Consider the following 24,970-nt stretch of genomic DNA (forward strand, 5'->3'; position numbering starts at 1 on the left):
GAAATACCACTTACTATCCTACAACTTCCCATTGATGAATAAAAAATTAAGAGACTAAGATTCAAACTCCTAAGTCTAACATGAACATACATGAATAATTTGGTAATTCTATTCATGTGCTCCTTTTGATTATATCGCTCCTAAACAATTTGTACATCCCTGCCTTTCAAACTTTTAGATGAGGGCGTTCCTTCAGAAAGTAAATTCAAAATAAAAGCACTTCGGAAGCACACATTTATTACAAGTGTTCATTTCAAGTTACTGAACATATACTTGTAAATCATTTTTGGAACCCTTAAGCCAACGAAAAGGTAAAAATGACCTTGCATAATGTTTTGTACAAGAAAATGTTAGAACATGAGACCTCTATCTTGACTTTTTTTATTATTAGATTGTATGTACTAGTAGACGATTTGAGACAAAACTATTCACGTTCCAAAATTTGTACTTCTACTATTGGATGGTGTACGAAAAGCAATTATATGTTATTTTTTAAATCAACATAAGTTGCAGTATTTCAAAAGTAATTCCCTTCGATAAATGTGTATATAAACATTTCGCAGAAGCTAAGAGATGATCGAAGAAAACAGCAGACTAAAACAGGATTGACGTCAAATTCTTAGTGTATGTGTAACCCTACCTACTTTAAAAAACGAGCACAATTCGAATCCTAACCTTTCAAAATCTTGGAAAAGACATTTACAGTTAGCTCCAACTGGATATAGGAATCGCAAAATTAAGGTCATCTATTTTTTCGTAGTAAAGTTTGGTTCTTGAATAACCCTCACTATACAAATGTAAATTGAATCTGACATTTACATATAATCGCCGTCACGTAAAAATGGCACAATGACTTTTGTAAAAATTTGCTAAATATTAGCCGCGTTCACTCGAGATGATGTTTTTCAATTAGTGGAAGAAAAATCAAGTCCAAATATCCACTTCTGTTCTACCTTTTATTGTGTTTGCACTGTATAATCCTGACCTTCACATTTTTCAAAATTATTTACATTGTAAAACCGCCATCTTGGTTTCTATGAGGATCCTTGATTTACATAACATTCGTTTCTCTCCGGTAATTTCATTGTCATTGTTGAAACAATTTCTCGAGCTTTTTAATAAAGATGATTCAAAGCTCCGAAAGACTCGAGAAAATATAAAGCACGTGGAACCCCACGGCAACACTTCCGGTAATAACAATGTCGGATTCCACAATACAAAATAATCTTGGATTATGTGAAGGCCAGGATTATACAGTGCAAACACAATAAAAGGCAGGACAGTGGTTGATTTTTGGAAAGCTATCTGATTCCGCTAAATGCAAAACGTTATCTTCAATGAATGTACTTGTTAGTTTTAAAATTTTAAAATTTTAAAATGAGCAACACTATGTCGAAATGTTCCATCAAGATAAAAAGTAAAAGCACAAATTTACTCAGCTCCGAGTAAAATTCAAAACGGAAAGTCTCAATCAAATGGCAAAATCAAGAGCTCAAAAGTTGCATTTTAACGTTGAGTCGTTTGTGTTTCTCTTATTTTTGAGATATTGAGATAAGACGTGGCACGGTACTTGTCTATCCCAAATTCATGTATTTGGTTTTCATGTTATATTTATTATTCTCGTGGTGTTTTGTCTGATGCTTGGTCCGTTTCTGTGTATGTTGCGTTTCGGTGTTGTGTCGTTGTTCTCCTCTTATATTTAATGCGTTTCCCTCGGTTTTGGTTTGTTACCCCGATTTTGTTTTTTGTCAATGGATTTATGAGTTTTGAACAGCGGTATACTACTGTTGCCTTTATTTATCAAACACATCAAACGAATAGATAACAACTGTCATATTCCTTACGCCCAACCCTAATCTTTTGTCACAACTGGACTGAAATATCTGAATCATACCAATCAGCTATATGTACATATTTTCTCTTTTTAAGATATATTATCTGGATGGACCAAACATTTTGCATTTCCTTACAAATCATCAAACGAAATTGATCACTTGTTAATTATAGATACTCTTAATAATAGACATTGTTGACAGAAAAGAAAAAATTACCATACATAACATTACAGTTTCTTTTTACAATCCTTCAGAAAACTGTGAAACAGTAAGGTGAAAATAGCTCATAGGGCGTTGCCTGATGTTATGTCTGATAAAATAAAAGAACAGGACAATAATTTGGATCAGTATTTCTTTTTTATAACATTTCATTTAACTGAATACTCGTAGATGAAATTCTCCCCGTTAGACCTGCTATACAACCGAAATGATGTCCCTCAATGCAAACTGAAACAAAGGTATTGGTATTCTGGAGAAGATGAAAACGAAGTATCATTACTAGAACCAAACTGTATTTCCCTTCTGATACATGGTCTATTGACAGATGCTAAAAGAAAATAAAGAGTAACACCTGACAATGAACAGGACACTTTCGAGTGTGTTAGTCCACCTCATTGGAAAACAAACAAATTTGACCAACATTGTAATCCTTACTACAGAGTCTTGACAAATGACAAGACTAATTAGCTACAAAGTGAACAATCAATTAGACTGGTATGTGAAAAGACGAATGCCCGTCAACAACTTCCTGTTTACAAATATTAAATGGAAAAACCCGACTAATAAAGAAGGAGGATATTTTAAAGGAAAGTCAATTCTATATATATGTACGACAGTAATACGACGAAGGAGACGATCACATACAATGTTGTACGACACCGCCACCAAGAACAAAGTTACTCACAGTGTGACGAAGACGTTATTGGAACTTAGTTAATGAATTCGGGTCCGTGACATTGTACATAGTATATCGAATGAAAACCGATCTTCATATTATTTTGCTATTAAACTCATTAAATAAGTATTAGTTATTACATATTGGAAGTTCCCGAACCATGATGTTTCGCCTGTATCACCAAACAGCCTCACATAAAGAATGATACGACTACAGATTGTATGTTTTAATCTATCGGAAAATGCTCTTAAAAAAAATATCCGTCAGTTATATTACAAATTATTACTTTAAATAGCCAACGCAAAACGTTTATAAAAAAATTCTGGTAAACAATGTAAGTCAAATTTTCTTTTTAAACGTAGGGTTGGTTAAAATTTGAGTCTGTTGTGAAATAGCTTCTCTTGAGTCGTTGCTTGAATAAGATTCTTCGATAGACCATCATGATATGCATTAGGTTGTAACATGTTTTCCTTTATCCCACTTTTTACTTTTCGGTTATATATCCTTAAAAGGGATAAACAGTCCATACATACAAGGTAGAAACACAATATACTCATTATAGTTATACCGGTTAGACCTAAAGCCATTTTACTCGTGTGTCTTTCATAAACACTAAATAACATTCTACGTTGTTTGGATAAGGTTGACTTGTCTACAAGTAAATGAGAAAAGTTGCCGTGACCGCCATTCGGATCATATTTCCAGTCAGCAACTGTAATAAAGAAGGAGAAAATCATTCTTGTCCTGTAGAACTTACTTAAAACCCCTTTTCCATTAGTTTGAATATATTAACATAATTATATAACATTACAAGGTTATTACCTTTATATCAAGAAACTCTTTTTCGATGTTATCATTATACTTTCTACATAATATCCATATTTGCATTATTTTAATCACCCAATCATTTGATTAAATAAGGTGTAAGTCATGAACTGACGATGCTATCAATTTGGAAGAAGCGGCTGTCTATGGAGTCTGTCGATTCATTACGATGCACTGTAGGACATTGTTCTAAAACAAATTGCCCTTTCCAATGTGTTTTATTCATGTAAAAGTAAAATAACAAAAATACCGAACTCTGCGAATATTCAAAACGGGAAGTCCGTAGTCAAATGGCAGTTTAAAATCTAAAGCTGAAACACATAAAATGAAAGGCAAACATCTGTCATATTCCTGACTTGGTAAAGGCTTTTTCTTACAAAAGAAAATGGTGAATTAAACCTGGTTTTAAAGCTTAATACATTCATTGTCTGTCTCTCTACTTTTTGTATTTTTCAATTATTTTTCTTCATGTGGTTGAATTATGAGGCATTGTTTTATATTAAATGTCTGTTAAAAAATTTTGAACATGTTTTTAATCATACTCTATTCTTAAGGATGTACTTAGGTGAGGGTATGTGAAAATTAATAATTCGCCAATCTAAAATTGATACTATAAGCTGTCAGAGCATTCGTTAAGGATAATTTAAAAAAAAAATATTGATAGGTCATGAATCTCCTTTTCGAGATATTTGAGATTTAAAATACGGCTGGAAAAGGCTGACTCGGACTTTAACCTTATATTTGCATTGGTATTATATGGGTCTCAAAACAAAAGAAATAAAATCAAGAATCTTCTAAAAATTTTGGAAATGACCTTTCATGAGCTATTAAGTCTTATATGAAGAAATAAATAGGTGTTATGGGGCAAAATATTTTACCTTGTATTGTATGGAAAAAACATTAGGGAGTCCAAACATTTGACACGAATTCCAAATGTTCACCTAAGTACACCCTTAACATCTATTTTAAACAATTTAAAAGAAGACACCTACTTGAACATACTGCCTTTGTTCCGTTCCATAACCCTGAGCTGTTACATAGTCTAATTGCATCACCAGAGGACACTGCGTATCCTACGTCACAAACGACGGCGGACAGGTTTGAATAATAATAATCCTGCACTACTAGGCGGGAATTGTTTGGTATATCTGGATTACCACATACTACAACTAATAAATATTAAGGGAAGAAGTGAGTAATAAAAAAACTGTAAAATTAATATTTGTATCAGGTAATGAATTAACACCCAAAAACAGTATAAGTGAAATACTGAAAAGAAGGAAATTTGATTAAACAAAATTAAAACCAAATGCTTCTTTTATTAACTATAAGTTATTATCGGTGTATCAATTATGTCTGTTCAACATATTCTTATGAAATCATATCATTCTATGATCAAACTTTCCGTCCGAAGCGCTTTTCAGGATTTGCCTTCATGAGTATACGGGTCACAATGCAGCTTTTTACAAGATCGTTAGAGAGACATGTTATTGTTTGTTCACATACTCTAGAGCAATACAATCAATTTTCGTTTGTCTTTGTTTTCTTAGTTTTAAATTGTAAAGTTTGAACACATTATACTAGTTAGAATACAATTTTGAATTCCAATTAACAGACGAATTCATTACAAATGTAATGGATATTGTTTAAATCATGAAAAATTGCGAACGAACAATAGTTTAAACGCATTGGTCTATACGACACAAAATGAGCTGTAACGCGATGAACTACGTTAGCTTACTGGTAGGAGTTGCTCTATTGTACGCTAAAAAACGACATCGCTGCTGTCTAGGATACCAGAACAAACTGTAAGACGTGTCTCTAGCAACCGTGTCAAAAATTTGAATGTAACCCCAATCTCTTCATACATGAAAATTGTTCACTCATAAATGTAATATAGCCAAATATGTATAAAACACAGAAACGTTTGAATATATGTTACCAGAAGTATGCTGTGTAAAAACATTAAAGCAACACTACTTTGTAACTTGTTATCATATTCTGAAAACAATCTAGACAAGTAATACTGTCACATAAAATAACATAATATATCATAATAAAGTTCGAATATTTTATACATGTTAAAATCAGATAAAAAAATGTTTCAATAGTGAGTGTCAAGAGGACTGGTTCTTTTGAATGACAGAGATACAGCATGAAACCAGAATACAAAACTAATTGTTAAGTTTTTTCTTACGAGTATCGCAGCAGTGTCCAGTCCATCCTGCAGTACACTGGCATGTATTACTGTAACTTCCGCCATTATAACAGAATGTATTACATGCCACCTGCTCGTAAATCTGGCTAATAGTTATGACATCTTTACAGTTTACCCCTAAACATGTTGGACCATCAGTTCCGGGTGGGCAACAAAAAGTACGATGTCGGGTACGAGAACCTCCTGCACACGAAGCTGTACAATCGCTCCATGGATTCCAATTCAAAATTTCACATATCGAGTCACATGTTGACCCTAATAAATTAATATATACGATATATCATACAACTACAGATGTAATTTAATAATGTTATTGTTTAATAATGCTGGATGAATAAATCTACTTTGGTATTCCCTCCTCACAACTGTCATAGTCCTGACTTGGAACATGCATTTTCTGATGTAGACAAATGATGAACTAAACCTAGTTTTTAGCTGAATAATCCTCTCACTTGTTTGACAGTCGCATACAATTTCATTATATTGATATTGATGTGAAAACAAAACAAATAGACATAATAGATAACTAGAGGCTCCAAAGAGCCTGTGTCGCTCACCTTGGTCTATGTGAATATTAAACAAAGGATGCATTTGAATGCATGCAGATTGTGTTTTGGTGATGGTGATGTGTTTGTACATCTTACTTTACTGAACATTCTTGCTGCTTACAATTATTTCTATCTATATTGAACTTGGCCTAAAAGTTTTAGTCGAAAATGTTAGTTAAAATTTACAAATTTTATGAAAATTGTTAAAAATGCACTATAAAGGACAATAGTATAAGGGGTCAATTGACCATTTTGGTCATGTTAACTTATTTTTGGGTCTTACTTTGCTGTACATTGTTGCTGTTTAAAGTTTATCTCTATCTATAATAATATTCAAGATAATAACAAAAAACGGCAAAATTTCCTTAAAATGACTAATTCAGGGGCAGCAACCTAACAGCAGGTTGTCCGATCCATCTGCAAATTTCATGGCAGATTGATCTTGACCTGATAAACAATTTTACTCCCTGTCAGATTTGCTCTAAATGCTTTTGTTTTTGAGTTTTAGCCAAAAACTGCATTTTACCCCTATGTTCTATTTTTAGCCATGGCGGCCATGTTGGTTGGTTGGCCAGGTCATGCCACACATTTTTTAAACTAGGTACCCCAATAGTGATTGCGGCCAAGTTTGTTTTAATTTATCCTGGTAGTTTAAGAGGAGAAGATTTTTGTAAAAGATTACTAAGATTTACGTAAAATGGTTAAAAATTGACTGTAAAGAGCAATAACTCATAAAGGGGTCAACTGACCATTTTGATCATTTGACTTATTTGTAGATCTTACTTTGATGAACATTATTTCTGTTTACAGTTTATCTCTATCTATAATAATATTCAAGATAATAACGAAAAACAGCAAAATTTCCCTAAAATTACCGATTCAGGGGCAGCAACCCAACAACATGTTGTCCAATTCATCTGAAAATTTCAGGGCAGATAGATCTTGAACTGATAAACAATTTTACTCCCTATCAGATTTGCTCTAAAGGCTTTGGTTTTTGAGTTATAAGCCAAAAACTGCATTTTACCCCTATGTTCTATTTTTAGCCATGGCGGCCATCTTGGTTAATTGGCTGAGTCACGCCACACATTTTTTAAACTATATACCCCAATGATGATTGTGGCCAAGTTTGTTTTAATTTATCCTGGTAGTTTCAGAGGAGAAGATTTTTGTAAAAGATTACTAAGATTTACAAAAAATGGTTAAAAATTGACTATAAAGGGCAATAACTCCTAAAGGGGTCAATTGACCATTTTGGTTATGCTGACTTATTTGTAGATCTTACTTTGCTGAACATTATTGCTGTTTACAGTTTATCTCTATCGATAATAATATTCAAGAAAATAACCAAAAACAGCAAAATTTCCCTAAAATTACCAGTCCAGGGGCAGCAACCCAACAACGGGTTGTCCGATTCATCTGAAAATTTCAGGGCAGATAGATCTTGACCTGATAAACAATTTCACCCATGTCAGATTTGCTCTTAAGGCTTTTGTTTTTGAGTTATAAGCCAAAAACTGCATTTTACCCCTATGTTCTATTTTTAGCCATGGCGGCCATCTTGGTTGGTTTGGCGGGTCACGCCACACATTTTGTAAACTAGATACCCCAATGATGATTGTGGCCAAGTTTGGTTTAATTTGGCCCAGTAGTTTCAGAGGAGAAGATTTTTGTAAAAGTTAACGACGACGGACGACGACGACGACGACGACGGACGACGGACGACAAGTGATGAGATAAGCTCACTTGGCCCTTCGGGCCAGGTGAGCTAAAAATGTAAAGAAAAAAGTGGAGAACAGCAGTCAACATTGCGTTATTATCTTAATAACTATAAAACAAACACATGTGTCAACAAAAAGGCATATAGACAAAGCACATTAGCAATACGAAAAACAAGAATACAAAGAATACTAACACAATGACGGGATGTATAAGTAACTAGCCACATCGAATGAATATTAACATAATTAAAAGACGAAACGGTGAAAGTAATAATCTACAGAGACAAAAAAAGAATGGGTTATCACATCATTAAGATGATAAATACGAAGCGCTTTTCTAGATATACCTTCATCATAGGACATGTTTAAACCAACACTTTAAAATCCCAATGATGTATAATATTTATGCCAGTTCTATTTAAAAAGGGCCCTTTAAAAATAGGAGTGGCTGAGAATTGCCTATTATCATTAATTTTGTCGTACAGGTAGAATGTTGTCAATTATAAAATGGCTATATCTATGAAAGTGTGAATTTCAATATAACGGGATGTGCGATCAACAATATCACCAAACTGTCAACTGTAAAAGACAATTTATATATAACAGAATATCTTTCCAAAATAGTGTTAGCTTCATTTCTTTTGGTTTGTCTTGAGAATCATCTGTAAGAGGTCTAAAATATTGGCAAAATATGGAACAACCAGGAAGAGAACATGGCAGGGTAATTTAGGATTTGTATATTCTTTAAACTTGGTATTTGGATCTTTTTATTTCATTTGCTTTATTGAAACAAAGCTGTAGTCATTCTAGTGATTTAAAATGACGAGTAATGTTGTAGAGTGGAGAGGTCAAATTGTAGTACTTATTTGAAAAAATTAAGACACTTTGAATGTCTGCTTTTTCAAATCTTTAGACTTGATACACAGAGTTAAAATAATTCATTCAGTCCTATGATAAGTGATTTTACATTTGCTTTGTATTAATTATATGGTATTTTTTTATAAATTCACTGTTTGCAAAAGTATGAATTATTCGAAATACTAAGGATTTTCTTATCCCAGGCATAGAAAACCTTAGCTGTATTTGGCACAACATTTTATGAATTTTGGATCATCAATGCTCTGCAACTTTGTACTTGTTTGGCGTTCTAACTATTTTGATCTGAGCATCACTAGTGAATCATAAAACGCTCGTCTGACGTATAAAATTATAAGTCTGTTATCTTTGAATACTATTGTAATGCAGTGTTAATGTTTTTGCTGTTATCAAAAATAAATACTATACCGCCATTAGATAAGGAAGAATCTTTTGTGATAATCACTCCTTGTATTGTGGTCTGTCCGGTCAGTGTATAGTCTCCTGTAACGAGAACTGACATCATTTAATTATGTTTCTAAAAAGTCATTAAAAAATTAAGAAGGGAACCAGTTGATTTCAAACTATGGTAATCGTGAGCTTTGTTTAATATTTTATTGAGTTGTATCATATTTGGTATTATTGTAGCTGTTGATTTGTCTTCTGTTATACAGACACTTTTGAGTTGAGTATTTTAATCTATTCAGCTATGAAATACCACACCATGACAAAATGTGAAACCTCAACTGCCTTTTGCAATACCATTACAGGAAAAAGAAAAGATTGATGTAATGTCCTTCAAATGTTGGTAATAGGCGTAATTGTTAATCATGTTGGTAATAGGCGTAATTGTTAATCATGTGTGTATCTTTAATTTTATTTTATAATGTTTAACTCATCTACTTGAATATTTCTATAAGATCAAAAGATATTTCAGCAGTACATGTTGCCGTTGGAGAAAAGCTAGTTGAATTCTGTGAGATGAATGAGCTTGTGATAGGAGGCAGTTTATTTCCACATAAGAACATACACAAAGAGACATGGGAATCACCTGATGGAAAAACAAAAAATCAGATTGACCACATCATGATAAGTCAGAGATGGAGAAGCTCACTAAAAGACGTGAGAGTTATGAGAGGAGCAGATATCAGCTCAGACCACCATCTTAGCATAGCCACAGTTAAAATTAAACTTGCAAAAGGGACCAAAGTCGAACAAAAACGTATTAAGTATAATGTGGAGAAGCTCAAAGACCTACATCTCAAAGATCAATTCCAAATCGAGCTCAGAAACAGATTTGAAGTACTTAAAGATGGGCCAGACCTGGACATAAATAATGAATGGGAAGTGGGAAGAGATATCATCAAGGAAGTGTGTGAAGATGTACTTGGTAGAAAAAGTAACAAAAAGAAAGATTGGATGTCACATGGAACGTTGGATAAAGTAGAAGAGAGAAGGAAAATGAAGGAAAAGGTTAACAATGCAAGAACAAGGACCCAGAAACAAGAAGCACAAAACAAACACCAGCTCCTCAACAAAGAAGTGAAAAAATGTTGTTGGAAGGACAAGAGAGAATATGTTAATGATCTAGCAACTGAAGCAGAATTTGCTGCATATAAGGGCGACATCAAAACCTTGTACAATATCACCAAAAGCCTTAGTAGACGAAAAACAGCTAAGTGTAAACCAGTAAAGGATAAAGATGGAAAAGTCCTAAACAATCTTAATGAACAGATGGAAAGATGGAATGAATACTTTGTCAATGTCCTGAATAGACCAGAACCAGACCAACCAGTTATAGTAGAGCCAGCTGGGGTAGATTTGAACATTAAAATAGATAACATCAAGAAATATGAAGTGAAAAAGGCCATCAAAGTACTCAAAAATGGAAAATCTGCAGGCATAGATGAAATACCACCTGAAGTTTTCAAATCTGGAGGCAATGACATAATCGAATACATGTACAAACTCCTGAATAAGATCTGGCAGGAAGAAAAGATACCAACAGAATGGTTAAAGGGTTTGTTAGTGAAGCTGCCAAAGAAAGGTGATTTAGGGCTATGTGAGAATTGGAGAGGCATAACACTGCTATCAGTAGCTAGTAAAATACTGTGCAGAATTATACTCAGCCGAATTAAAGATGCAATTGATCAGGTACTGAGAGACGAACAAGCAGGTTTCAGATCAAACAGAAGCTGCACTGACCAAATATCAACACTACGTACCATCATTGAACAATCAGTAGAATGGCAATCATCCCTCTACATCAACTTTGTCGATTTTGAAAGGGCATTCGATAGTGTCAACAAAGAAGGGCTGTGGCAACTGCTAAGGCATTATGGGATACCAACTAAAATTGTAAACATGATCAAGGCGTTGTATGAGGATTTCACAGTACAGGTGATACATGAATCATCATTCACCAATCCTATCCATGTAAATACTTGTGTGAAACAAGGCTGCCTACTCTCCCCTACACTATTCTTGATAGCTATAGACTGGGTAACAAAGCAAGCACTAGACGCTACACCAAGAGGTATACAGTGGAAATTCTCACGAAGGCTGGAAGACCTAGATTTTGCAGATGATCTGACTCTGTTATCTCACCGTTTAAAAGACATGAGAGACAAAACCGCCGAACTACATGAAACAGGAAAAAAACTAGGGCTAAAAATCAACATCAAGACAAAAATTATGAAAGTAAAGACCAGAAAAGGAGGAACAGTGTCAATTGAAGGGGAAGATATTGAAGAAGTAGATCAGTTTACTTATTTAGGAAGCATCATGGATAGAACTGGTGGGACAGATGCAGACATCAGGACGAGAATAAGTAAAGCTCGACAAGCATTTGCTATGCTTAAGCCAGTTTGGAAATCAACAGCATTTACAGAAAACACCAAAATTCGTATTTTTAACACAAATGTTAAATCAGTCCTTTTTTATGGCGCAGAGACCTGGAGACTTACAGCAGGGGTACAACATCAAATCCAGGTTTTTATCAACAAATGCCTGCGCCAAATTTGTAAATATTGGTGGCCAGAAACCATTAGTAACAAATGCTTATGGGAAAGAACCAACCAGGAATTAGCAAATAAACAGCTGAAGAGGAGAACTTGGCAATGGATTGGGCATACTTGAGGAAACCTGTAGGTACCATCACTAGACAGGCATTAGAATGGAATCCCCAAGGACATCGGAGACCGGGAAGACCATTTCACAGCTGGAGAAGATCAAGGCACAAAGAGCTGGAGGAAATTGGATATACCTGGACCGAAGCAAAAAGGATAGCCCAAAATAGAGTAAGATGGAAAGCGACTTTAGCAGCCCTATGTTCCACAAGGAGCGAAGAGGATTAAGTCAAGTAAGTCACATGTTGCCGTTTAAGGCATTTTGATAAAAAAAAAAAACACAAAAAAAAACAAAAAAAAAACCAACTAGTAATTTTACACGTTTTTGTAAAATTTTGCATCGAAGAACTTCGCTATCAAAATCGAATTAATGTGTATTCGAACGACAATGACATTCGTTAACAATTCTGGGATTAATTATCAAAGTCTGACAAATTCTTTCAAGGTTTTGGTTTTTGACATTCTTTATATATTTATTATTTGAGGACTCTTAGTATCAGTGTTCTATATTCTATTTTTTTTATATTTTTTTGCTATGGTGTTTGCATGAATTATGACCTGGTAGAGTGTTTAAAGTTGGGTCGCACAATTCAATCGAATCCGTCAATGTTCCGCCCATCAAAGAAGTGTCGTAGAATTGTATACACGTTATGTCCCCTGTGAATGGCTGTTTATTATCCAACGTGTTTCCAATAATGATATCACCATGCGCATCCACAGAAACTGAATTAGTTCCAAGACCAAAGGTAGAGGTCTTCGGTTCGCCATTTTGAAAGTAAATAAGATCAATGTGGTCATCATTTGTCCATAGTTTGTTGAACGTAAAACCGATAAATACCCAACTTCCATCTACCGGTACGGTCAGATCACTAATAAAGGAATGTGACACATAATCTGTGTCTAAAAATGAGACATATAATGTGTTTCCATTAATACCGAAGGTAAAACCAGGTAAAGCTGAAGAACCTGTGTATTGTAAAAGGGTCGCTGTCTGAGGTGACGTCATACGAACATAAAATACCCAGGTCATTGCGTCATCACCATCCATGTTACCGTCTATGTTTTGGATTGTAATTGAGTTCCCGCTATCAACTTCCACATAACCAAAATCAGGAGAACTGTAAACACCTGGGACATGAATAGATGGTCCATTTAATACAGCATATCTGTGAATATATTTAGGAAATATCTATGTAACATTTAAACATTAATCTTCTTTGTAGAGATAAATCTTATATCTGCTGTGATATACATCCTCCCAAGGCAAAGTGGTGATACATGTTGGGTATTTATAAAATGTTAAATTTTGTAAGGTTAAAAGCTTTTTTGACGCTTTTATCTGAAACAAATTAGTATACATTAACATTTTTAGCAAGGCTACAGATACTTGTACTATTCTAATTTTGTGTTCTGTTGTATTATTGTATATTATTTTAAAGATTGTAACAAATATCACTGAACATGATATGAAAATATTGCACAATTGGTTCTGGATATAATATCAATAAACGATTAAAGTGATTTTATATTCTGAACTTATGTATAGTAATAATTTTTCTAGAAAATATGTCCTAATTAGTTATCAAAGGTACCAGGCTTATAATTTGTTATGTCAGACGCGCTTTTCGTCTACATATAAGACTCATCAGTGACGTTCAGATCAAAATGGTTTTAATGCCAAGTAAGTATAAAGTTGAGGTGCATTGAAGACCCAAAGTTTCAAAACGTTCGACTCGGTAGTGTAAAGAGTTAGCAAACGTACCAGGCTTATATTATAATTGAAACGCCAGAAGCGCGTTTCGTCTACATATAAGACTCACAAGTGACGTTCAGATCAAAATGGTTTCTAAACCAAACAAGTATTAAATTGAAGAGCATTGAGGACCCAAAATTTCAAAATGTTGTGCCAAATAATGATAAGGTAATTTATGCTTGGCATAAGAAAATCCTTAATATTTCAAATAATTCATACTTTTGCAAATATTTAGTTTATAAAAATGACCATATAATTGATATTCGTGTCGTAGTGTTGACTAATGGGCCCGAGGGTATCAACCGTCCACCAGCAACTGAATTTACTCAGTGGTGTAAACATATTTCACAGTAATTTTATATCCAGGACTTATAACACAGTGATGTTCCTCCAGATCTAATTTTACAGCTATGTTATAAGGACGGATATGAAATTACTGTACAATTTGTTCGGGATAAAACATTACTATACCAATTGTTCTTGTCGAATATCATTCTGCAATATGTCCTAAATTTAAAAATTATTTTTATTTTATTTTTTATTATTTATTTCTGGACAAATTATTACTGTCAAATTATATTAGTTCAGGATATGATATCAGTGTACAATGAAGACATGATATAGGTTACTATACAATAAGTTCAGGATAAAAAAATATTTCACAATTATTTCAAAATATAACAATATTTTACAATTATTTTAGAATATAACAATATTTTACAATTAGTTTAGAATATCACAATATTTTAGAACAAGATATCATATTACTGTATAATTAATTAAGGATATCTTATATTTCAGTAAAGTTGATGCAGGATATACTTGGAATACAACATGAATTTACGGAAAATATGACATGGACATTAATAAAGGAAACAGTAGTATACCGCTGTTCGAAAGTCATAAATCGATTGAGATAAAAACTAATCCGATTTGCTAACTAAAACTGAGGGAAACATATCAAATATAAGAGGAAAGCCAAGATTTAAATTTTGCTTTACTCTGACATAAATAACTACAAATATCTTCTCTTTTTTTAAAGTATTAGAAATATAGGAAACAAAAGGAATTTTTAATAACATAATTAACGTTTTATTAGATATATCACCAAGTTTAATCCTCCATTTTTTACATAAGGAATATCGATATAAAGTCAGGAATATGACAGTTGTTTTCATATGTTTTTCATGTGTTTGATTTTACCATATTGAATTTCCCTTAAAGTTCAGTATTTTTGTTATTTTACTTTTTTTAAGTAAAATATATCTAATTGCACAAATTTACGTAAAAAACAAGCAAACGTACACAAAAACGACATAAATGATAAACTTTGATTTTTGAAAAAATCATTTAGATAAAGACGGAATATATTTATGATTTTATTTGCCATACATTTTGTTTGCCGTGCACTTTAAATCAATGTAAATATTTATTATGTGTCATTGATTAAACAAATAAGTTTGACACATTGGGTTGCATGGTCAGTTATTTTGAAATCCGTCTTGTCTATTTATGGAAGTAAAATGAAAACAATGTAATAATTCCATTGTCTTCTTAAATTAATATAAAATAAACTTTCCATGTCTGGAACAATTCAATAAAATTGAGTATGGAAATGAGAATTTTTCAAAGAGACAACAAACCGACCAAAGAGCAGACAACAGCCGAAGCCTCAATTAGGACAGACGCAAAAATGCAGCGAGGTTAGTCATGTTTTGAGAGATCTGAACCCTAATTAGATTCTACTATGCAAACCAATTTGTATTATTTTTAACGTTTGCATACTCAAAACTTCAGCGACAAGTTGCTACACTGCAAAAGTCCATGTTTTTGTTTTTTTTTGTCTTTTGTCATTATTTTGTGTGTGTTTTTTTTTTTTTTTTTGCTCTATTACCACTGTTATTAAAGCAGTCAGTAGGAAAACTGGAACTTTTTGTATATCATATATTTTTTAGTATAAATTTGTTTCTCGTAAATCTTGCCGCTAATTTAACATAATCAAAAAAGATATGTGTTTGTTTAAAGTTAACCTCTGTCTTATTGGTACTCTCAAATTTCTAATATTTGTGCACAGCAATATAATTTTTATCTGTTAATCATGAAACTTTCATTAAAAACACTGCAAGAATTTCAATCAATCTTTCATGAGAATATTCAAGTTAGACTGTTCATGTTGATTGGACAGACAGACAGACGACTGACTGAACACTGATATATATATATGATGATGTAATGTGTATGCCACTTAACAGCTAGAAGAAAATAAAACATTAAGCAAATGCAATGACTCCAACAACCCAATTTTTATTTTTTATCGAGGATTGAATCAGACGCAATTTACAAAACAAAAATGTTCAATAAACTTTTAATTTGCCTTAATCTTTATCAAGATTGCAATATTGAATTGTTTCAGCACCTATAATTTTGCAAACAAATGTTTACGCTCAGAATTCTCCACTATCAATAAAAGAGGGACGAAAGATACAAGAGGGACAGTCAAACTAATAGATCGCAAATAAACTTACAACTTCATGGCTAAAAAAAAAGACAAACAGAAAAATAAAAGAATACAATACACAACATAGAAAACTAGTTTGAAAAACTAAGAAACACAAAACCAAACTAAAACTGGGGGTGATCTGAGGTGCTCTGGAAGGATAAGCAGATCCTGCTCCCCATGTGGTAAGTATATTAAAAACAAAAGACATACCTCCTATTAGACTGGGTAGTCGTATCGTGTAGATTGTTGCTGATTGGCCAGAATGAAATTGGAGAAGGTGGTTCCCTCGACACATTCAGAATGTTGGCCCTGTGACTTTTGGCATCCAGCACTAAAAAGTTAAACATGATGATGACTATAAAATGGTGTTCAATACGTAAATAGGCGCTCGAAGATAGAAGTTCAAAGATAATGAATGAACATTTATAGCTTAAAACATTGTGTGACTTTGAATTATTTCAAAACCTGTTCATTTTTTCGAAATGTACATGGCGAAGCTGATCTATGAAAGAAAGAAAATTCATTTTAAATATTCGATACTGAAGTCTATAGACCAATTCTGACATGTTTGAAATTGTTCACCAGGTAAAAATCCATCAACCCTGAAATTACTGAGCCAGTTTAATCCAAACTTGGCTTAAATCATCCTTATGATATCTGTTTAAAAAAATGTATCCGATGACCTGCCCACCAAGCAAGATGGCCGCCTTTGCTAAAAATAGAACATGGATGTGAAATGCAGTTTTTGGTTTACATCTCTGAAATAAAAGCATTTACAGCAAATCTAACAAGAATAAAAATATTCTTTGGGTCAAGATATATTTGGCATTCAATTTTCAGACGAATAAGATAACCCGTTGTTGGGGTTGCTGCCCCTGAATTATTATCTTACGGGAATGTTGCAGGTTTTTTTTATCATCTTGAATATCATTGTACATTGAAGTTACATTATTTACGTGGCTCCAAAATTAAATATGATGTACAGCTATACAGTTCATTGGAAAGAATGCATCAACAGATGAAAAACAGTTTTGCCGAATTTAAGAACATATTTTGAATAAAAAACACATTTTTATATAAAAAAAAAATATAAAGCATTTTCAAATGTTAATTCAAGTTTGATAGTTACTAGTATATTAATTGGTTTTTTTTTCAGTTTTTAACCAATGATTTATAGTAAAACTTACCTAGTGCATGTATAAGTATCAAGAGGTGTGACGTTCTCCTCATGGTTCGCTAGACCTGGTAATAAAATACAAATATATCTTCTAGAAAAGAAACAGAAAACAGGTCTATTGGTATAAAATTATGTGTTGTGCTGACGAGCGGCTTACTCCACCAGTAAAAACTTACCGCCATGAAACAGCAGGATAGTACTAAAAGTGGCGTTAAACACCAAACAATCAAGTGCATTCTACATATTTCATAGTGGAAACGATATCGTGTACCATCAGCTGCCTTACACAGTTGAAAATTATTATTTACCAGGCACGTATCCTACATAATAACAATTTTTTTTTTAATTATCTCACTTTTTGTGGAACAAAATTTTAAAAGTAAAAATGGTCAAGCTTGAAAAATAAAATATACCTACCATGCTCCTAGACTGTATTGTACGAATGCTAATTGGATATAGAGATTAAATTATATTTATATTGATGTTTCTAGTATTTGACCAGAATAATACCATTTAGTACCATGGTTTGTGTTGACATTGCAAAGTGCATTTAAATAATTTAAACAATGTATGCATACACAATTACGTAAACCCACGTCGCTACTATCGTCGTACTGGTAAAACCATTTACTTTGCATATGTTTTTGCTACATGTGAAATATTGGACCACAGATTTTCTCGCCGTGTTCTAGTCTAATTGGTGGCTTCGGGGTGTGCTCTGCTTTTTGGTCAGGTTTTTGTCTCCTTGACACATTCCCAATTTCAATTCTCATTATTATATGCCAAAATGGAAAAGAAAATAGTTCATTTGGTCCTTTTTATTACTTGATAAAACGCAGATATATTTTTTAATGTTTGCTACATGTCTTTAGATGTGCAGAGTGTTTACAGTTAGTTTAAATGTAAAAGTGTTTTAGTGGAGTGACAGATCAAGAAAAAGGTGCTTATTTTACGACTGTAATGGACCGGAATAGCTGCAGTCTAAAAACGATCTTTTTGAAAAGCTAACTTTTTTGCCCGGTCGTAGACATTTCATGCGGTGCAGTTTTTTATAAAATGGAAAGACAAAAAACATTTGGATTTTTTTTCAAATTTCAAGATTAAAAGAAAATGAATTTCGTAATTATTTTTTTGTTGTCTTTTGACATATGATTTTTATAGTTTATACAGAGTGTTATTGTTTATTCATAATGTATGACTAGAATTCCTTATTTTTTTTCTAAATTTTGTCCATTTTCACTCAGTATAGCGAAAGCACACTCTGTATAATTTTATAGAAGTGGTTACATTAATGATTTTCCGAATTGAAATGTTTTAAAGAGCGTATGACATTTGCGCCGATTTAGAAAATATTCATTCTTTCATTTGCGCCGATTTCATTTTTTCATTTGCGCCAATTTTATATTTGATCCTACTAGTTATTAGTTAATACTTGTACTGTACCATTGGTGAAATCTGGTTATAAATGTTGTTCATTTATGTCAATTTTGATTCAAATTGTTCTGGAACAACTTCGTTGTAACATGATGGACATATTGCACACTGAAACGAGTCGAAGAGTCAATTCTTTAATCATCGACGGTCATACATAACGGAAGGTCAGTGTCCTAACATTAATCTCTTACTAATGTACCATAAAATCGTGTTAAGCTAGAGTCACCACGGGTTCTATTGTCAAAACACAGAACGAGCATAACCATGTGTTATATGTCCGAAGAGACAGAGGCTAAAGAACTACGGTGACGGTCAAGGAAAAAGTCTGGAGATGTATCTTGTAGGCCTCTCTTCCACCTCCCGTGGTGAAATAATGATAAATGAAAAAAAAATATGACTTGGATGGATAGTTCTCTCATTGGCACTCATATCAAATCTTCTTATATCTATTTACCTGTAAAAAAATCGGCGCAAATGAAATGTCGATCGGTGCAAATGCAAAACGCCGGTTTTTAACTTCCTATTTTAAAGTTTCGAAGCCATTCTAAGTCAGTATTTCTTATAAATTAACTTTAATAAGGATTTTTTAACTTTGCATTATAAATATAGTTCAATGAATATGATATGGATCTCCTCGTTTTTCTGATGCTCATTGAAAGATTGTAGTAAACTACCTCGACAAACTGCGAAAGTCCTGACAATAACAGAATGCGTACTTGCTTTAAACATGAACCTGTTAACACCACTTCATCTTACATCGGCATTACAATTACACCATGAGTTTGGCTCTATCTTTTTTTTTTATTGAAAATCCAAACTCTCGTGGATTTTGTGCATCCTATTCTGAAGTACGTAGATATCGGACTAGTTAAGCAAATTTGGAAATAGGCCGAGAATCCAAGACATGTCCTATGCACCTAATGGTATCGCTGTATTTAGAAAAGGTGGTCGTATTATACAGGAAGGAGCAGAAAATATTGACATAAATGCTGAAAGAATCGATGGTAAAAATACATTTTACTCCATTGCTAGAGTTGTATTTCAGTATCAAAACCAATCACCAAACGCCCACGTGAGTTTTATAAAGGTTAAACGGGGACTAGAAAGATCTTTGACGTTGAATGATTCGAATACCAATCTCACGGTGGGTATGGTTGTCCTGCGAGAGAACGTACTGTGCTGGTGATTCGGTCCTGACGGGTGCTGGTGATTAATGAAAAAATGTAAACAAAGACGAAAATTATGATTTTTGACGTTTTTACTCATAAAAAATGGAAGAAAACAGTTGAGATTTTTCAATTTCGTTTCTTATGGGTTCATATGTAAACCATTAAAAAAATGACCCTCTAAACTGTTTCAGTAAGCGTAACACAAAAATGCTCATTTTCAGAAAATCTCGAACTGAAAAAATGAAACAAAAATGCTCATAGAGTCCGCTTTCTATCCCGCAATCCACACGACAAAACAATTTTGTGAAAAAACATTGCAATTTATTAAAATTTAGCATTTTTTCAATTTATTCATGTCCTGATACTGTGCTGGTGGGTCCTGTCATTGTGCTGGTGGGTCCTGATACGGTGCTGGTGATTTTGGATAAGAAGTTGGTCATATTTGAAACAAATGTTTCAAAATCAATAAAATTAGCCAGATAATTGTTGCCAACAGGATCTATGACTCCTATTTTAGCTCTTCTGCATCTATTTGGCTGTTTAATATGTGTTTTCAAATGATCTGAACTTGTATTACATAATAACATAAAAGGGCAACATCTTTCGTCCAATATCAGATAATAATAGTAGTTGTCGTTTGTTTATGTAATATATACGTGTTTCTCGTTTCTCGTTTTGTTTATATAGATTAGACCGTTGGTTTTCCCGTTTGAATGGTTTTACACCGTCTATTAATTTTGGGGCCCTTTATAGCTTGTTGTTCGGTGTGAGCCAATGCTCCGTGTTGAAGGCCGTACTTTAACCTATAATGGTTTTCTTTTTAAATTGTTATTTGGATGGAGAGTTGTCTCATTGGCACTCACACCACATCTTCCTATATCTAATATATAGTATCTAAAATAAGTTAAAAATTCCACAATACTATATAATTCATTTTATGTGTCAATTTGTTCGAAAAAAGTCGAAAAGAAGAGACTTTTTTTAATGTCATGATTATATGTCGCTTTCTAGTTCTATGCTTAGCATTTATATCAGATGACATGGACTCCTAACCCTGATGACCCTGCTGCCTTTCATAACTTTATCCGTATACATATATTAATAGATAAACAAAAGGCTGCAGGCAACACGTATGTTAGTATTTAAAATGATTCGTTGTAACGAGAATATTTGTGGTGAATGGAAACTGTGAGGGTCACAATCTTAAATTGCTTATAAATGTTGCTGGAACCAGTTTCGTTATCTGATCTGAATTTTCTGAAATGTGCAAGGTAGATAGACATTTTGATTTTTTACTCGGTAATGAACCATTGTGTTGATCCCATGCTAAACATAACAAAAATCTCTGTACAAAGGTCTGTGAATTTTCTACAAAAATAGTGATTTTATTTTCACTAAATTCTCTTTTTCTACTAAATACAATAATGAACTATAAATAATAATGCTTTGCAAGAAGTTTCCCCTTGATATATGTACAAAATTATATATCTATTATTCATTGTCTGTGCTGTTTTGATACTATTGTAGTTTGCACATTTCGGAATTGGCAGGCCACAGGAGGGTCATAAACCGTACACGAAAAGATAAAATATTGACATAAGTACTTAATTTGCATCTTTGAACCCCCACCCCGGTTTGTTTTTTTAGGAGCCTGGGTGTCTAAAAATGCTCGATTACAGGCATTTTACTTTCCAGGTGTGTTATTGTTGACTGTTAAAGTCCTGAAAACGGATAGATGGAAACAAAAATGTTTGATATATTTGGCTTTAGATTCAGTTTTTTTTAAATATAAATTAAGGCTACATTTTAATTAAATAATTCTATGAATTCACAATATAAAAAAATGCAGAAAAAAAATGAATGAAGTGAAATATCTTAGTAAGGAGTCATTAGTACAGAGATGGTGTGTTTGACACACAAAACTTAAAAGCTTAGTGATATTAACAATATTAAAATAAAAGTGTATTTTAGTTGGGTATTTTTTCCATTTACTTATTTTCAATTATAATCAAGGCACATTTTATTTTTATTCATGAAAAATATTTATATATAGAAAAGAAGGACACATTGTTCACTTCCCCGTAATTCATTATCAAAAATATTTATTTTGAAATGAAAAAAGCTAAGAAATCTTAATTTTATTAGTGTTCTCTAGGTTATCTCGTCTTCATTCTCTGACATATTCTAGCCTGCCCTTTCATAAAATAGTGATTTTTTTAGTGTTCTATCGAACTTTCGAAAAAAAATTACCTGATAACCATTTAGACAAAAAAAAAATTGTTGGAAAAATCTTACAGCAAGTGATTCTCAATATTTTTCTTTTACAATACAACTTTTGAATCTTACGGGAAACTATTCCAAGCTTTCACTGTAACCTCGCTCTAACCTTTAGCCATCCAACCCCCCCCCCCCCCCCCCCCCCCCCCCCCGAAAAAAAAACACCAAACAAACAAACCCGCAATACTATTGTCATTCTTATAGTCAGCACACTCAATTGTTCACAAACAAATGTGTATTAAGCTGCTAAAGACATGATTCAAACGCTCAGAAAGTCCTTTGTTCTAGTTCTATATTTTTGCTCTCCATTTTTATGCAAAACCTTTTACATTTTTATTTTATGGGTTATTGTTGAAGGTCGTACGATGGCGTATGGTTGTTAACACGTGCTTCCTTTGGTTTCTTATGGAAATTTGTCCATTGACAACAAACATACCACATCATCTACTTTATATGAGTATTGTATACATTACAACGTATTTTGGTGATCTTGCAAAATGATCGTAATCCCGAAAATCGTAAACATATTTTCTTATCTTAAAAGGGGACAAGAAGGGTTCCATTAACAGGCGAATAAATAAGATTACAGTTAGTTTAATTTTTTTTTTTTTTAAAGTGGTATTTTTTCTCTCATTATAACAGTAAACAGATTCACAACAATGTCAATTTCAAGAAAGCAGACAACAGCTAATAAGTCAATAACAGTACAGCATCAATGATCTTGAATATATGCCACTTTTAACTAAAATATAAAAGCACAGAACCAGGACATAGGAGCACAGAACCAGGACCGTTTTTCTTATCACCAGCACAGCGTCAGGACAATTCCGTTTAACGAACTTGCACGACTTTTGCAATATAATATTGTTGTAATATACTTTGCATGGTACTTATGACACACCAGAGAAAAATTAAGCAACAAAACAGTCGTTTTATTGCCGTTCTGATACAATGTAAACAAACCCACCAGCACAGAATCAGGACCCACCAGCACCCGTCAGGACCAAATCACCAGCACAGTACGTTCTCTCGCAGGACAACCATACCCACCGTGAATCTTATGGCATGTTTGCCTTTCGACACGCCAACAGAACAGTATGGACATCCTCGTTATTCTAATGTTTATGGGAAGATTGTGTCTTGTTTTATCGAAAACCGAGATATATCTCCCTTGTCTTTGGTATTTCTGCGACTTCTTTCGAGACAAACCTTAGATTCTATTTCATTTTCTGCAGAAAGCACTGAACAAATTCATCCATTTTGGACCGGTTCTTACAAAAGACTTAATCTGAAATTTCGTCTGTTGCCTATGCTCCGGTTATAGATGTCAAGCCTCGACATGGCAATAATATTTACAACTATGAAACAATGTTTAGAAATTTCTAAATGTGCTGGTCAACAATATGCTGTGCAAACATTTGACAATTAATTGTATGTTGTTGCCCAAATGTAAAATGGTCTATACCAGACGTTTTCGAGGATGAACTTTGGTATATTAGGCTAGCTAGCATGGCTTTTATGTTGAATTTAAAAGCGTTCTAAAATGGGTGTTAAGACCAAAATCGTTAATAAATATTGAACCAAATGTATGACACAGTTCATTTGCTGAAAACCAAAAGCGCTGAAGGTATTACACAGTTTTTTTTCTAATTTTAAAGAACATATGATGCCATTGTTTGAAGAATTTAGAATAAAATCTTGTAAACTATCACCAACCTTCGCATTTGGGAAATGTTTCTTCGTGCAGTTGAGATATTGTTACAGAGCATGGGCTGGACGGAATGGGAAGTGGCTTTAACATTTGAAAATGGTAGCTGCAATGTTGCGATGCTTTTTCATTACCAATCGGACTAACAATGATAGGTGGACACCAGCCTTTCACATTGGATATGTTGAATCTGTCTGAAACGGTAAAATCTGTCTTTATGTCAGGTGAGTTTTCAATCAGACATAAACATGGAGCCTCAAAAAATGTTCATGATTCTCTTCTTAAATCTCTTGAACGCTGCAACCAGATGGTTAAACCTTTTTGTGGAAGGCTGCTCTAATGAGTCTGAAACCCATGTCTTCTAAAGGTCCTATGTCGAGGTCTCCTCTGAATACTTTCGATAATACGGCCAAGACCTCAAAACGCAAGTGTAAATCAGGTGACTTTGTTAAAGCACATATAAACCCAGTAAAAATAGTCTGTCGTGCTTTAGTTCTTGCTAATGTACGTGAGAATGAGACTGTATTCAGGATATTGGCACATCCTATTGGTATCATCCATATAGCCATGTTCCATGATGATCATCGCCAACTAACATTGCTGAAAACACACTCAGTTGTTCAGCAAATGAGAATTAAAATGGGGAATATGTCAAAGAGACAACAACCCCAAAAAATTAGAAGACAACAGCCGATGAGCCGGGACGGGCGCAAAAAGGGGGCAGGGTTAAACATGTTTTTTTTAGATTTCAACCCTCCCCTATACCTCCTCTAGTTCAGTAATGTAGAAATAAACAAACACACACCAAAACGCACAGTAAAAAACAGTTCAAAAGAAGTCCGTGTCCGATGTTAGAATCGGTAACAAAAGAAACTTAACAAAATGACAATAATAAATAAATTAACAGAGGACTACTAGCAGTTACTG

The 24,970-nt window shown here is 33.4% G+C and overlaps 1 protein-coding gene across 1 annotated transcript in view; it reads right to left on the reverse strand.

Annotated features, from left to right (window-relative positions):
- Positions 1-3,098: 3,098 nt before the first annotated feature.
- LOC134716532 (uncharacterized) overlaps positions 3,099-24,970 on the reverse strand; it is a 31,280-nt gene continuing 9,408 nt past the window's right edge. The window contains exons 2-8 of the mRNA XM_063579542.1: positions 17,466-17,520; positions 16,489-16,609; positions 12,584-13,191; positions 9,327-9,401; positions 5,753-6,028; positions 4,548-4,724; positions 3,099-3,442 (exon numbers count right to left, since the gene is read on the reverse strand). Coding sequence (XP_063435612.1) covers positions 3,099-3,442; positions 4,548-4,724; positions 5,753-6,028; positions 9,327-9,401; positions 12,584-13,191; positions 16,489-16,609; positions 17,466-17,508 — 1,644 coding nt within the window. The 5' untranslated portion in view covers positions 17,509-17,520. The remainder of the gene's footprint in view (positions 3,443-4,547; positions 4,725-5,752; positions 6,029-9,326; positions 9,402-12,583; positions 13,192-16,488; positions 16,610-17,465; positions 17,521-24,970) is intronic.

Source organism: Mytilus trossulus, chromosome 4 (assembly GCF_036588685.1).
Source record: "Mytilus trossulus isolate FHL-02 chromosome 4, PNRI_Mtr1.1.1.hap1, whole genome shotgun sequence".
Taxonomy (NCBI): domain Eukaryota; kingdom Metazoa; phylum Mollusca; class Bivalvia; order Mytilida; family Mytilidae; genus Mytilus; species Mytilus trossulus.